The following is a 15,666-nucleotide window of genomic DNA, read 5'->3' as shown; positions in this document are numbered from 1 at the left end:
CCGATTTACAATGCTAAAATCAGGGGTTCGATTGATTCCCCTCGGTGGCCACAACAGATAGTCCGATGTGACTTTGCTCTAAGAAAACACATGCTTCTTCTATATTGGGACAGCGGTACGTCTTCCGATTTACAACGCTAAAATCAGGGGTTCGATTCCCCTCGGTGGCCACAACAGATAGCCCGATGTGACTTTGCTCTAAGAAAACACATGCTTCTTCTATATTGGGACAGCGGTAAGTCTTCCGATTTACAACGCTAAAATCAGGGGTTCGATTCCCCTCGGTGGCCACAACAGATAGCCCGATGTGACTTTGCTATAAGAAAAACAAACAAATCTTACCCAAATAATCTAGAGAATTTCAACCCTTTTTTAACAAACCGTATATTGGTAGATTTCGTACAATATATTGATTTTACCGATTAAACATAAACATATATAAATTTACTCAGTAAAGCCTAACGGCATCTTTAAATCCTCAGTCACATAATTTTTTCTACCATATTTACAATCCGTGTTTGGGAACGCCTTAGAAAGTAATTTTTATAACTTACTAGCTTCGACCTAGTTATACGTGTACATATATCACTGTGTGTGTGCGTAGTTTCAAAATATGCACATATAAAATGTATTTGTCAAGGTTGATGAGCTCTTCCCTCAATCGTTCGTGCTACATATAAACGAAAAACAGAGAAATTATAAGACTTATGTGAACGTTTCCTAATTTTAGTACGTGACAGTTTTGTTTTTTTCACACATACTAACAATTAGTACGATAGAACACACTAGTGTAAAGCGACAGGTTTTGAAATGACTAAATATCGATCTACAAAGTGTGTTATATATATATATTTTTAAACAGTTAGTACGATAGAACACACTAGTATAAAGCGACAGGTTTTGAAATGACTAAATATCGATCTACAAAGTGTGTTATATTTATTTTTTTTAAAACAATTACGATGATGTAGCAAAACGAACTTTTTTCTGATTGTTATTTACAGACATTGAGTGAGTTATATTAAAATGATCTTAATATGCAAGTTAGTAAGTCATGCGACAACAACATACGATGTAAAGTCGCAAGTGAGACGGAATGTATCAGAACAACACGTTCATAGGGTACGTAAGGCCAACTAGAATTTATCGTTTAACCAGGACCATCCAGAAAGGGACCTGCAACAAGTCGTATTCTATCCGTGATAAGCAAACTTCGGCGTCTTGTAATAGGTGAGAATCCACGAGCACTAAGGTTCAGTGACAAAAGACGTCCTCGTGTTCTAGGCAATAGTACAGAATATAATAAAGAAGGATCTGTGGCTAGAAAAAAAAAAGAGACACGAGTCACGTGTACACAAATTGCTTAGTTCAAGCGTCGCATAACTCAAGCAGCTGGAGATTACAACCTTTTGCAATAACAGCTACACCTCAGGGCTATTGTCAAGACGCACAGTCTTCGAATAGAGCACGATCGGACGTGGACTATCACGACGTGGCAAGGCTCCAAAATCGCTTTGATGTAACATGCTCAACCTCTGTATTACTTTAGTTTACGCGTTTTAATGGTGATATGTTTTGGATTTTTATATGCCCTAAACGTAATGACGTGATATTTGTTAAATAGAGTTGTTTGTTTATAAAACACAAACAGCATACTAAAGTGGACATAATAAAGTTACGGTAACCCTGAAAATAATGCATACTCTGATGTTGTTGTTCATTTGTACATATGGCCACGAAAAACAGAATTAACGTACGTACGCAGAATGTTAGGGCGAATTGGTACACCCCATCTCTTTCAAGGAATATTCACTCCTAACGTATTTGTTATACTTCAGTAAAACTTTCCCGCGGAAACGCATATAATTAAAAGTTATGAAAAACAAGAAAAAATATTAACTCCGCCTCTGTCTATAAGAACAAAAAACAACAACAACAACACTCTAAATAACTTATGACGATCTTCGTTGGATCTTTACGTGATTCAATGATGGAGCAATACAATAGCAGACTTTGACGATCGAGACTGCTGTTATGACAATGAATTTCGTTTTGATGCAGCTTTATTATGAGATATTCTGGTAAAAATGACATTGTTGCAAGTGTCCATGACAAACGTGAAAAATTAAACACGATAACAGTATTTTTTGTAAGTGTCCAATTAAAAACATGTGAAAAAGTAAACACAATAGTAGTATTAATACTAGAAATAAACGACCTTATAACACTAAAATGTTGTTTTTATTTAATTAGGCACTCAACGTTTCGCTTTACAGCTTCATCAGGAGCGTTCACTAAAACATAAACCAAAACTGACAGTACAAAACTTCAAATGGTTTAAATAATAAATTCTATTCGAATCTATAACGTGCATTTGTACAGCGTGTTTTTGACATATTAAGTAGTAAGGCATATTGTTGAAATTTTGGTTTGTGTTTTATTGAACGCTCCTGAAGAAGCTATAAAGCGAAACATTGAGTGTCTAATTAAATAAAAACAACATTTTGGTGTTATAAGGTCGTTTATTTCTAGTATTAATATGTCTTCTGTACACCACGATGCACGACAGAAATTATATAACAATAGTAGTACTGTTGCAAGTGGCCAAGTACAAACATGTAAAAAAAGTAAACCCAATAGTTGTATTATTGCAAGTGGTCAAGTACAAACATGTAAAAAAGTAAACCCAATAGTTGTATTGTTGCAAGTGGCCAATTAGAAATATGTAAAAACTTAAACACGGTAGCAGTATTTTTGCAAGTGGCCAAGTACAAACATGTGAAAAAAGTAAACCCAATAGTTGTATTGTTGCAAGTGGCCATTAGAAAATGTGAAAACTTAAACACAATAGAAATGTTTCGCAAGTGACCGATCATAAACATGCGAAAATGGAAATTCAGGTATCTGTCATTAAACTCAGTTTTGACAATTGTCGGTCAGACCGCTTGTGATTAAAATATACTGAACTGCCATTTGTTACACGGCTCTAACGTAATGCTTTATTTACTAATTAGCATTTAATGAGGATTTTCATCTTGTAAAAAGTATAGGGAGGATATTTATGTTTTTACCGATCTACACGTACCTTTAGAGACACAGCCGGTACTGCTGCACTCCCAGACATTGAAGGGTTATCTATATCACACGAGACCTTCGGGATTGTGACGTTTAGCATCCCAAATAACATTGTTCTCGCCCCATATTTATGCATGCGCTGTCATCACTGAACGAATTATTCAAAATGGCGGGAAGCTCTGTCAAACAATCCAGTCATTGAAATGAAAATTTACGATGTGAAATCTACAAATATTCTTATTATAGGCCATAAAACAAAAACTTTACAGATAACATTTACTTGGCCATTCGTTTTCTTAGATTCCTCATAAATAGTCAAATATGCGTTCCATTCAGAATTTAAATTTTCCGTCTCAACCGTACGTGTGCTAAACGTTAAAGACCTCTTAAATAACAAGTATAGCTATCCCTAACTTTAAACTAGTGACCAGAGAGAAATCAGACACCCAGCAGTATCTTCCGCCACAAGGGCTTTGTCAGGCTCTTTGAATTGAATAAGGGCATGACTGTCACTTTTATAACGCGCTCACAGCTGAAATTGCCGAGCGTGGCCATTAGCATCACATCTCTAACCTAGGATCTTCGATCCGCACCCTGACACGCTAATCACTAGGTCACGTCCAATCTCACGTTTATTTATTTAATTTATTCGATGTTCAGCACTTAGTTGCAAAGTATAATTTTTACATAATTTCAAGTTCATTACTGTATGCATTCATTCAAGTTAACTAAGAAAAGTTAAAAAAATGAAACGTACAGAAGACTCTTTTTAATATAGTTCTAAGAATTTAGAAAAGTATACTTTCGATACCATCGACTGCCTCTTTTTATTTGGTCACTCAATTCATCAAGAAAATATGTGCTCGCAAGGAAACAAATTCATTCTGAGTTATCAATCTGTTTAGAGTCCTTTCCAATGAAAGCTGTGACTCTAGCATTGTTACTTAACTTATCGCGTCTCAAGTGTGGCCGGCCTGCTGTAAGACATTTTTCAGCGTCTTGCAGCAAATATGAGTAGACTTAAGCACGCACTTCTTCCTTGAGATGCAAATAACTAAACTGAAACTGATCCTTAAAATGTGGGTGTTAAAAATAGTAAAATACTTGACTTATGTGCACACGTTTGTTTTTATTTCGTCTATCACGACAAAGAGATCAAAACGGCAAGTAACTAAGTGCAATAGATGATACATTATGGAAATAAAAAAATTATTACCGAGTTTTTACAAACATAACCTTATAAAGTATAGGCCAACAGAAGTAAGAAATCGTAAAAATGAATGCATTAGCTTAATGAAAGTGTCATATCTTGATAGAAGTAAATAATTATAACTCAACGTTTATAGCTCCATAAATAATTAACTTTCAATTAAAATTTAGTATCTCGAATGCTTTCAGTAGTAAGAATGTTTTTTTTTAATTTTGCGCAAAGCTATTCGAAAGTTATTTGCGCCAGCCGTTTCTAATTTAAAAGTCATAGACTAGAGGGTAGGTAGCTAGTCAACACCACCCACCGCCAACTCTTGGGCTACTCTTTTACCAACGTATAGTGGGATTGATCGATACGTTATAACGACCGCATATGTTTGGTGATGTCATTCAAACCCGCGACCCGTAGATTGCTAGACGAGCGTCTTAACCATTAGGCCATGACAGGCCGGTTCGGACACTTTCAACAGCACTGCTGTCATATTTAATTCACACAATATCACTTTAACCCAAATTTGTCGCAATAAAGCTGTATCAAAAATAAATTCATTGAGCTTTATTTTGATGTTGTTTGTCAAAGTGAGTTAAACTAGAAATGGGTTTGAGACTAATTCATTTAAGAAAGAAGAAAATATTACGAAGCCTACGTTCAAATATCTAAAAGTGTTTTATAATTGTTCATATACTTACATCTTTCCGCTAATATTAGGAGACGATTCCTCTTCAGCATCATTTACAGGGCGAGATGGTGAAGAACACTTGGTCCTTGGAAGAGTCATGATGAGAAGAGGTCCCATGGGATAGTCGGATTTGAGTTGGAGAGGAGCTGGGGTGTATAATTCAGGGTTACCGATTGTTGATATCGTGTTTTGCACTTTTCTGCCCTTTTCGACTATTCCAACCTTTCGCCAGCGGAGATACCACACATAGAGGGCAAACATGGGTACGGCAAGTACCAAACAGAAAAACCCACTTAGAAAAATCGCCAAACCCGTTTGCCAAAAAACAACTCCCACGACGAGCATGACGGTACCAGCAACGAACATAAAAATAATAGCTCCAAGCCATATTTTCAAAGATATAGCTCTAGTCAATTTTTCCTTTGGAACTTGGTACATAGGGTGACCTCTTGGAGACCCATTGCTTTGGGTTGACTTTGGCGATTGAACTTTCATGGGTACTGGAGATGTTCAAAATATCCTTTAACAAAGCAGTCTAAAGGAATTTAATTTCCATTGTTTTAACTATCACATGTCTTGTTTGTTGTTGTTTAAAATATCTCATTAAGGTTTCTGCACGTAAAAGTAGTCCCTGGTGTAAAAAGAAAAATGTCAAAAGATTATGTAATTGTAATTTATAATCTAAAGAAAGAGGTGAAGATAATACTCTTCTACAACTATGTTGTAGAATAAATCAAATATTGAAGAAAATCTATATCAACTACTTTGTTTTCTAATTTAAATTACTAAACACGGTATACTAAAACACTAGACGCTAACACTTCGTAACCACTGCTATAATTCCATGAACGTGTTTACACATTATTTGTAACATAATCTTTTTGTATATACATCACCACAGTGTTCGAATGTGTGAGATTGAAATTTTATTTTATATGTGTGTGTGTGTGTGAGGTAAACATTTCAATATAATAAGTGACCAACAATAACAAGCTGTTTAAGGGTTATTCGCACTCGGAATTTTCAGTAACTTTCACGCAATAAAATGTCCAGGAAGGATTAAATATATGTGATCATAAACAAAAACCTGTAAGGTGGGGGACATTTTGTATTATACACCTCGGTATGCGTATATATGTGTGTGTTGTGCAACGGGTTATATAACCTTTCTTAGTCAAATCTTTAAAAATAAACCTCAATAAATTATAAAGAAAGTCGTAAAATCTCAGTTGTTACATAACAAAACTCTATCTGAAGTATAAAGAAAGTCGTAAAATCTAGCTGTAAGAGAATAAAACTCTATCTGAAGTATAAAAAAAGTTGTAAAATCCCAGCTGTTAGAGGACAAAACGCTGTCTGGTGTATAACAAAAGTCGTAAAATCCCAGTTGTTACAGAACAAAACTCTATCTGAAGTATCCCACACCATGAAATATTCTGCCCAACTGTAGCATCTAGGTTTCATTACTAACCTCAAAGTAGTTTATGTTAATTAATAATGCGCTTTCTATTACATTATGTGAGACTGCCAAAGAGATTACGGAAAAATATATCCAGTGGAGTATAGTGGAAATTCAAATATGGCAAGTATTCATCGCCAACTTCTGGACTACTCTTTGCCGATGAAAAGTGAGATAGACCGTCACATTATAGCGTATCCACAACTAAAGTCGCGATTATGTTCATTGACGGGATTCGAACCAGCGACACGCAGATTACGAGTAGAATTCTACTATACACACACACACACACACACAAATACGTGTCGAAGTTTCTCTTTCGCAGTTTAAAGCAGATACTTTATGTAAGAAATATCTAAACACTCACATGGATGAAAATAAAATTGGACAATCATTTTATACAGTATCTGAATATTAAATCAATAATTCATCTTTACATATTGTTTAATCTGAATTCTCACTGGCACTGATTTTCTTCAAACAGAAAAATAATGGTTCCAAGCCGTATTTTCAAAGCTATGCCTCTAGTCAATTTTTCCTTGAGAATGTGTTTTCCATTGTTTTAACTTATCACATATTATAAAATTCCTTTGAGTATGATACGAGAAACCATTATGAATTAACAAATAACATGCTACTGTACAGTAATTATTTATTATTACTCGGTACCATTACGGTAAGAGCTTAAAGACCATCATAGATATAAAGTCAGATATTACCATAATGAGGAAAGTAAATAATGAATGTCTTCTTTCAATATCATTATTGTGATACAAAACCATACATGATTACTTTGCAAAATAGTATAAATTTCTTTCGTAGATCATCCCATTAGAGACTATTATAGAAATTAAAATATTATATTGATCCTTAGTGTCTGAAAAATTTGTATAATTCTTGGTGGAACAGAGAAAAAAAATATTGAAGATTATATTTCAGTCTCTAGAATTTGTGGGAAAATTGTGTTCTTAGATAGTTGTGGTAATGTTAAAAGCAACAGCAAACTCTATACAACCGGAATGAAAATAGCGTGTTTCCAACATTTATGGGCCTTTGAGTACGAGTTCTTGAGGTAACATGTTGATATCGTCACAAATGACGAATACCAGACCTTTTTACACAAAGTTTCCTCGCGTAATGCATCTATATAAGTATTATGCTTACGTTTGTCTGTCCGATGAGTCCGGATTGCATATTGGCTTTTCAATTCAGAATCATCTTACATGTTTTTTGCTTAGTCAAACTTTTCAATGCAACGATTATGGTACATGATGGCACAATGTCGTCGTCATCACGTGACGACTGGCTTCATTTCAACTTTAATTGTTTTTATTTGCAAAGTAGTTCACACAAACAACACTTAACCCGCGTGTAATTTACTAAAAAATTAACATTACATAAATACGACTTCTATGTGCTTTCTCGACTTATTTAGATCTAAAATACGCAGACGCATTTCGTTCAAAACCATATGCTTATCACTTTGTGAATACGCATTCAGACGTTTCTGCATATTCAGCTAAGTTTGCCTTCACTACAACTTTACATTTATTTTACTTTGCAATAATTTAGCTTCAGTTCGCTTCATACACTGCTATAAGCACCTTTTATACACTTTTTTTCTTTACTACGGGTTTTATTCTTTCTTTTTATAAGTTTTGTTTCAACTCGTAAAACCGTGTCACACTTTGAACACTCTTAACTGTTTCATACTCTGTACACTATTATAAGTACCATTATTTTACTTTATTGTTTACTTTACGTGTAGCTTTAGTAAATAAAGTTTCTACGTGAGTTTGTTTGTCTGACCGCGTAAATGTTTTTCAAATAGACCAGGTTTTATCGACCTAACATATAACGCTTGCAAGGAGGCATAGCTTAAATGGCGTGCGTGAAACTGATAGAATAATGAAGGGCATGAAAACTACCGCAAATGTTTTGTGGGTCGAGGCTAGTCATAAAGTAAAATAAAACCGTGATACCAAATCAGTTTTAGATTCACAATCTTTCTAAGTTTTTGCAACGTTGTGATTGCCTCAAAATTTTCTTATTTCTGTGCGACTTTGCAGACCTGCTGCTTTATTCAAGTATTGATTTCACTCACAAAATGTAATAAACTGGGATTCAAATGGATTCTTTTGAGATTGGAATTATCTTAGTCCTGATTCCAAACATGATATATATTGCTTTCAAATGGATTCTGCTGGGATTCGTGTTTAACTGTTAATCCTGATATCAGATGTAATGTAAATGATTTTCAAATGGATCCTGTTGGGATTGGTGTTTAACTGTTAATTCCGATACCAAATGCCAAGTACTGAGAACTGAAATAAAAAATACCTAAGTTACAATAAACTCACTAAGATAGAAGTTTCTAAAAACGACAAAACAATGAGCTCACGTTTCACTTACTTCCGCTCATCAAATCTAGTAATTTGTCAAACATAACTAAGATGGAAGAAATATTATTGTAGAAATGAATAAATTACCTGTTGAACAGACGATTAGCCGCCATTTTAATTCACTTTCTGCATGACGTTTAATCAACAATTCACTAGGCAAATTGTCTGTTTTTAATTGTTGTGAATTTCGCGCAAAGCTACACGAGGGCTATCTGCGCTAGCCGTCCCTAATTTAGCAATGAAAGATTAGAGGGAAGGCAGTTAGTCAGCACCACCAACTCTTGGGCTACTCTTTTACCAACGAAAAGTGGGATTGCCCGTCACATTATAACGTTACCATGCCTGAAAGGGCGAGCATGTGTGGTGGGACAGGGATTCGAACCCGCGACTCTCAGACTGCGAGTCGAGCTCCCTAACCACCTGGCCAAGCCAGGCCGGCAAGTTGTCTATTTCACAACAACGATGAACTCTCTGATTATTTTAAACTTCACTAAGTCTCTTTTTGTACAACATTTGTTTAATCACTGATAAATTCAAACTTTGACACTGAACTTCAACACTCACCAGACTTTTTTCGATGTCATTTTTTTTAAGCCAGCGTTATCAATATTTATACCAGTCTTCTTCCACATGAACATGCCTACTGATCAAAATAGCAACACACAATTACAACAATAATAATAAATTAAGACAAAGAATTCTGAGTGCTTCAATTAATAAAACTTAACTTAGAGCTGTATGAATTATTATTGCACACTGTGCAAAAAATGCTCCTCTTTCTAAGCTGCAAATCCATTAGAACAATTCCTTGATAGATTGTTTAGGCAGAGTATTCATGCTGAAACTTAATTGAATGGACGGCAACTGCCTGTTGTAGAAACACAACCGAAGAGGATGGCGTTTAGAGAAATCTTCTACCTTTCGTCTTCAGGTCAGTGCGTGTATGGTGTTGTCTGTCGTTATAGCATTCGTGGTGGATTGTGGAGAGCGTATTATGATTGGTTGGCTTATCATAATTTAACCAACCATAACACGCTCTCCACAATCCACCAGAATGCTATAACGACAGACAACACCATACACGCACTGACCTGAAGACGAAAGATAGAAGATTTTCTAAACGTCATCCTCTACAGTTGTGTTTCTACAACAGGCAGTTGCCGTCCATTCAACTAAGTTTCACTATTTGAACAATTTTCACATTGTAAAGTTTTTAACTTATTTAAGAACCATTAGTTGTCAGTGACGATGATATAGAGCAGCCATTGTCACTGATTTTTAGTCATCAGTTGGATTATCATATATCCTGAAACTCCATTCTTGAGCTCTGGAGATAACTTCCGTTCATGCTTTTGTTTATCTCTTCTACGTTCATGCGCACACATATATTCCTCTGTAAAACACTGCCATATGAGTTTAGAAGTTTGTATTACTATGAGGAAAAGAGTATTCCCCTTCAAACTTCCCAAAGTTGACCAGTTTCAGCTAAGTAAAGAAATATTAAAACACATCTCCTTTTATTTTTATTGTATATCTAAAAATAGACCCAGCACTGGGAGAGTTGTTCATCTATAAACATGGCAGAGAAAAATATTAACAAGGATTAACAATCATTCATCCACTACACTAAATTATATCATGTGATCACACCTATCAGTCAAACGTGCCACACGTAATAATAACAATAACAATTCAAGTTTTATTACTTTAAAACAACATGATATGCCCTTGTATGATTGATAGATACATGGGTAAGTTTTTAATTAATACTTCAAAACAACATAATATACTCTTGTATGATGGATAGATTCATGGGTAAGTTTTTAATTAATACTTCAAAACAACATGATATACCCTTGTATGATGGATAGATACATGGGTAAGTTTTTAATTAATACTTCAAAACAACATGATATACCCTTGTATGATGGATAGCTACATGGGTAAGTTTTTAATTAATACTTCAAAACAATATTATATACCCTTGTACGATAGCTAGATGCGTGTGTAAGTTTTTCATTAGTATCTTAATCTGGAAGTATTAAGCCTAACAAGTTTTGAAGTTCCGTTTACATTTACTTTTCTCTTTTTAAGCTGTGGTAACTTTGTGTGGATGTATATTTTTGTGTTTCTTTACCTTATGTGGTTCTAGCCACAGAAATAAAATCTATCATCGTAGGTGGTGATAAGACCATAAACAACGTTCTTACTGGACACTTTCTTCTCGCGTGCTTCAAAGTTCAAGAGGAATTAACTTCCACGAATGTAGTGCCTTAAGCTGCTGGAAGGAACACGTGAATATACATAACTTTATTGTTTTTCTTCTTCAGATATGTCAAGGCTCAGCTTTTTCGAAATATTGATTTTTACTTTTCGATCCATTATAAGAGAACATTTAACATTCTTAGGTTTTAAATATCATTGATTTTAAACTAATTCTTCTAAATTGAATCTATTTAATCAATCTGAATTTGAGAAAAATATAAATAATATAAGTTACGTGAAACAATTGCTTGAAGAAATCGAAAAGTTTGGATTTAATCCATATGAATTATTGATTGGTCATAGCTAAAATAATATGTTTGTTTGTAATTAAGCACAAAGCTACACAATAGTCTATCTGTGCTCTGCCCACCACGGGTATCGAAACCTGGATTCTAGCGTTGTAAGTCCGCAGACATACCGCCGTGCTACTGGGGAGCTTTTGAATATGTAGAAGCCCCCAGTAGCACAGCAGTATGTCTGCAGACTTACAACGATAGAAACCGGGTTTTGATACCCGTGTTGGGCAGAGCACAGATAACCCATTGTGTAGCTTTGTGCTTAATTTCAAACAAACAGTATGTAGAAAACTCGATACGTTTTTTTTTAAACTTAGGCCAATGTATAATTAGAATTATAAGTTAATATTCAAAATTAAAAAAACAACAACTTTTATTTAAATTTCGAAATGTGTCGAAAAACTAAGTCTTATAGCAGTTTCGTAGCCATTAATTAATGACATTTAGTGGATCTTTTTTGTTGTTCTTGTTTTGCATATGTTTTATATGGTAGTGCTCAAAATCCAAGGTCTCGCTGAATGTTAGAAATGGAAGCTTCGAAACATTTCTAGCACGCATGTTCCTGGCTTATCTCTCAATAGTTATCTGTTTCCTTTTGGGTATATGCTTTCTAAAATGTTAAGTCAGTTAAAGATTTGCATATGCGAATCATTACACGCTTCGGAGAAGTACGTCCCTATTCAAGGATATGATTTATTAAAAATTTTTACAAATAACAACTTGATATAGTTAAAGTCCTCTTGAGATTGCAGTGAAATGCGATATTTAGTTCAATCCACATGTGACAAGTTACGTGTAAATATATATTAGCACAAGGCGTTTCACGTGCTGCAAATTTAATTAAGCCTATACATGTATTAATCAAACCCTGTTTGTCAACCCACAAGATGGGTATTACTAACCAGCTTGGAAACATTTATTAAGTCATTTATAGTACATATCAAGTCTGATGTTCACGTTTAATGGATCAGATATGGCCTAGCAATAAATGTACTGTTTGTGGATGGAAAGCCAAAGGTTCGAGCCCGCGATTGCTGCAGAACTCGCTCCGCACTTTGCGTTTTAAAAAGTGACACACAATTACGCAATTCAGTTAAGTGTAGTCGTGGAGGTGTTAAAGATTATCAGTACTGTTGTAAATACTTTAGTATTGAGTATCCTTTAGAAATGACGCTATCCGTACTTTTGTAAATACTTTAGTATTGAATATCCTTTAGCAATGACGTTATCAGTACTGTTATAAATATTTTAGTATTGAATATCCTTTAGAAATGACGTTATCAGTGCTGTTATAAATATTTAAGTATTGAATATCCTTTAGAAATGACGTTATCAGTACTGTTATAAATATTCTAGTATTGAATATATTTTAGAAATGACGTTCATACTGTTATAAATATTTTAGTATTGAATATCCTTTAGAAATGACGTTATCAGTACTGTTATAAATATTTTAGTATTGAATATCCTTTAGAAATGACGTTATCAGTACTGTTATAAATATTTTAGTATTGAACATCCTTTAGAAATGACGTTATCAGCACTGTTATAAATATTTTAGTATTGAATATCCTTTAGAAATGACGTTATCAGTACTGTTATAAATATTCTAGTATTGAATATCCTTTAGAAATGACGTTATCAGTACTGTTATAAATATTTTAGTATTGAATATCCTTTAGAAATGACGTTATTAGTACTGTTATAAATATTTTAGTATTGAATATCCTTTAGAAATGACGTTATCCGTACTTTTGTAAATACTTTAGTATTGAATATCCTTTAGCAATGACGTTATCAGTACTGTTATAAATATTTTAGTATTGAATATCCTTTAGAAATGACGTTATCAGTACTGTTATAAATATTCTAGTATTGAATATCATTTTACAATGTTCCATAAACAGTGTTTTAAGTTGCTTTAAAACAATGTAAAAACCTCTCCTTCGTCACCAACTCCTATTCTGTAAGATTTACTACGTGTTCTAATAAAAACAGGATACACTAAAAGAGCATTAGAAATTGTTAATAATAATTGTTCAGAATAAGAATATACATTAAAAACTATTTTTTATGTTTGTTAAGTTTGTATAAAGAGTAATGAATCACATTTTTTTTATATAATTGTCCTTATAAAACCATAAAGTTTGCAAACTATTCAAACAGAGTTTTACAGTGGCATTTAATACAACATAGAATGATAGTATTATCCATACTATAAAACAGATAAAGTTTGCACCGATCATCCAATTTGCATGAACAAAGAATAGGAAAAATGCGAAAATTGTTTTACGTGTTTTAAAGTAACCCAAATTTTCACTTTACCCAAACCTCATTTTTTATAAATACTTTTTGATGGTAGTAATAAAACACAAACACACAAAACAGCAGCAACAACAACAACAAGGGCATATGCAGTAGAAAGATATAGACCAGCTGTTGTGGTAATTGCTATAGGCCCTACCGAAAATATTTATACAGTCTCCAACTTTTATATACTTCCATGCATGTGTTAACTGTATTCTTTCAAACTTGTTATTGCGCGTACAAGTAAAGTCCAGGAAAGTATGTTACGCGAAGATGGTTACTAACGAACGTAGGCCTGCAAAAATAATATTTACATTCTTAACACGCGTTGCCGAATATACGTCATTATGAGCAACGTATGTGTATCTATTAGTCTTCGTGTACTGATATATTAGTTAAGTATTTAAAGTACAAACAAACAAGTTTACAGAAATATACTGATTTTTATAAACTATTCACCACGGTCTTTATCAAACTTACCTCTCAATATCCAACTTTAGATTCTTTATTTTCCTAAAAATTGTGCTCTTGTGTGCATTATCTTCGTGTAAATAATATCTAGAAACTGTTGTTATGTTTAAGCAATACCGAGTGTCTGTAACTTCGATAATTAGGCTGAACATTCAATTCAGTCTATATGATAACTCAGTTTTAGATTTAGAAGTGGAATTGGAATGTTTTTCCTAAGCGCACCTTAAGCGCACGTGGGTTAAATGACCAGTGAGAGACCATAGGATTCATATGTAGTCGCTGGCCACAAGACAGGCATTCAGCTAACAGCACCCGCCGCCACAAGAGAATTGTCAGGCTTTCTGAACTGTCACTTTAATAAATCGTCCATAGCTGAAAGCGCGGTGCGTGTTCAGCAGCATCACGAATCGAGCCTTGGCCCTCGATTGGTAGCCCGACATACTAACTACTATACCACCCCGGCCATTTTTAGCTCTAAAATAACAACTTCTGTGTGACATATTAACCGAGATAGTGATAAAGAGAGTTAAAAATCGTTTATTTCTATATTTTTCATACACAAATAATTATCTAATAAAACTTTTCTTATTTTGTGAAACTTGTTCTCATCTCTCTTTGTTCATTTAACTTTTTTACTATTGCGTAAACCGAAACCCTCTGATTTAACCCTTCTTCAATTTAGATCATTATGATTAAACATATCTATGTCTGATTTTTATGTTTTTTTAAGCACAAAGCTACAAAATGGGCTATTTGTAGTGTGACTTCCTTAAGTATCGAATCCCATATTGAGCGTTATAAGCCCTCTAACTTACCGCTGAGCCACCGGCGTGCGGTGCACATTTGTGAATTGTTCCAAAATGTATAACACTTTAGTTTTGATTTGTTGAAACTGTAGTAACGTGTTCTATCTCTCGGCGGGTACTTTTCGACTATTACGTAAAAATATTACCAAGTCCAGTCTACGTAATTATAAAGAATTAATTTATCTATTTTTTCGATAACATTTTCTACAGGCAATGTTTACTTTGAAACAAGTTGTAAATCTGAGCCCCTAAACAACGTTTCAGTATAAACTGTGATATTAATGTACACCTAATATACTTATAATATTTTCAACAGAAATTCTTCGCTAATCAATCAATAACAAACACACTAACTAACTCACTGAGTAATTGGATAGACGCGATAACTCTCACTATTAACACTGAACTGAGTAACTCATTGACTCTGTTTCTCGTATCTGTATCGTACTTTTTTTTTTCTACGTACAATATGTTTGAGTGTATGCTGCGTATATTTAAAATCTATGTTTCAATAAGTCATGAAAAGGATAAATGTGGCCCGGCATAGCCAGGTGGATAAGGCGCTCGACTCGCAATCTGAGGGTCGCGGATTCTAATCCACGTCGCCGAACATGCTCGCCCTTTCAGCCGTGGGGACGTTATAATGTGACGGTCAATCCTACTATTCGTTGGTAAAAGAGTAGCCCAAGAGTTGGC

At 34.2% G+C, this 15,666-nt stretch overlaps 1 protein-coding gene across 2 annotated transcripts in view; it reads right to left on the bottom strand.

Annotated features, from left to right (window-relative positions):
• LOC106457929 overlaps positions 1-15,666 on the bottom strand; it is a 51,109-nt gene that overhangs the window by 4,290 nt on the left and 31,153 nt on the right. For both annotated transcript variants that reach the window (XM_013917377.2, XM_022384013.1), the window contains one exon: positions 4,975-5,595. In XM_013917377.2, the coding sequence (XP_013772831.1) occupies positions 4,975-5,459 (485 nt within the window). In that variant the 5' untranslated portion in view covers positions 5,460-5,595. The remainder of the gene's footprint in view (positions 1-4,974; positions 5,596-15,666) is intronic.

The sequence above is a fragment of the Limulus polyphemus genome, unplaced genomic scaffold, assembly GCF_000517525.1.
Source record: "Limulus polyphemus unplaced genomic scaffold, Limulus_polyphemus-2.1.2 Scaffold393, whole genome shotgun sequence".
Taxonomy (NCBI): domain Eukaryota; kingdom Metazoa; phylum Arthropoda; class Merostomata; order Xiphosura; family Limulidae; genus Limulus; species Limulus polyphemus.
The sequence above is the reverse complement of the archived record's forward strand: the minus strand, read 5'-3'. Positions and strand labels throughout refer to the sequence as shown.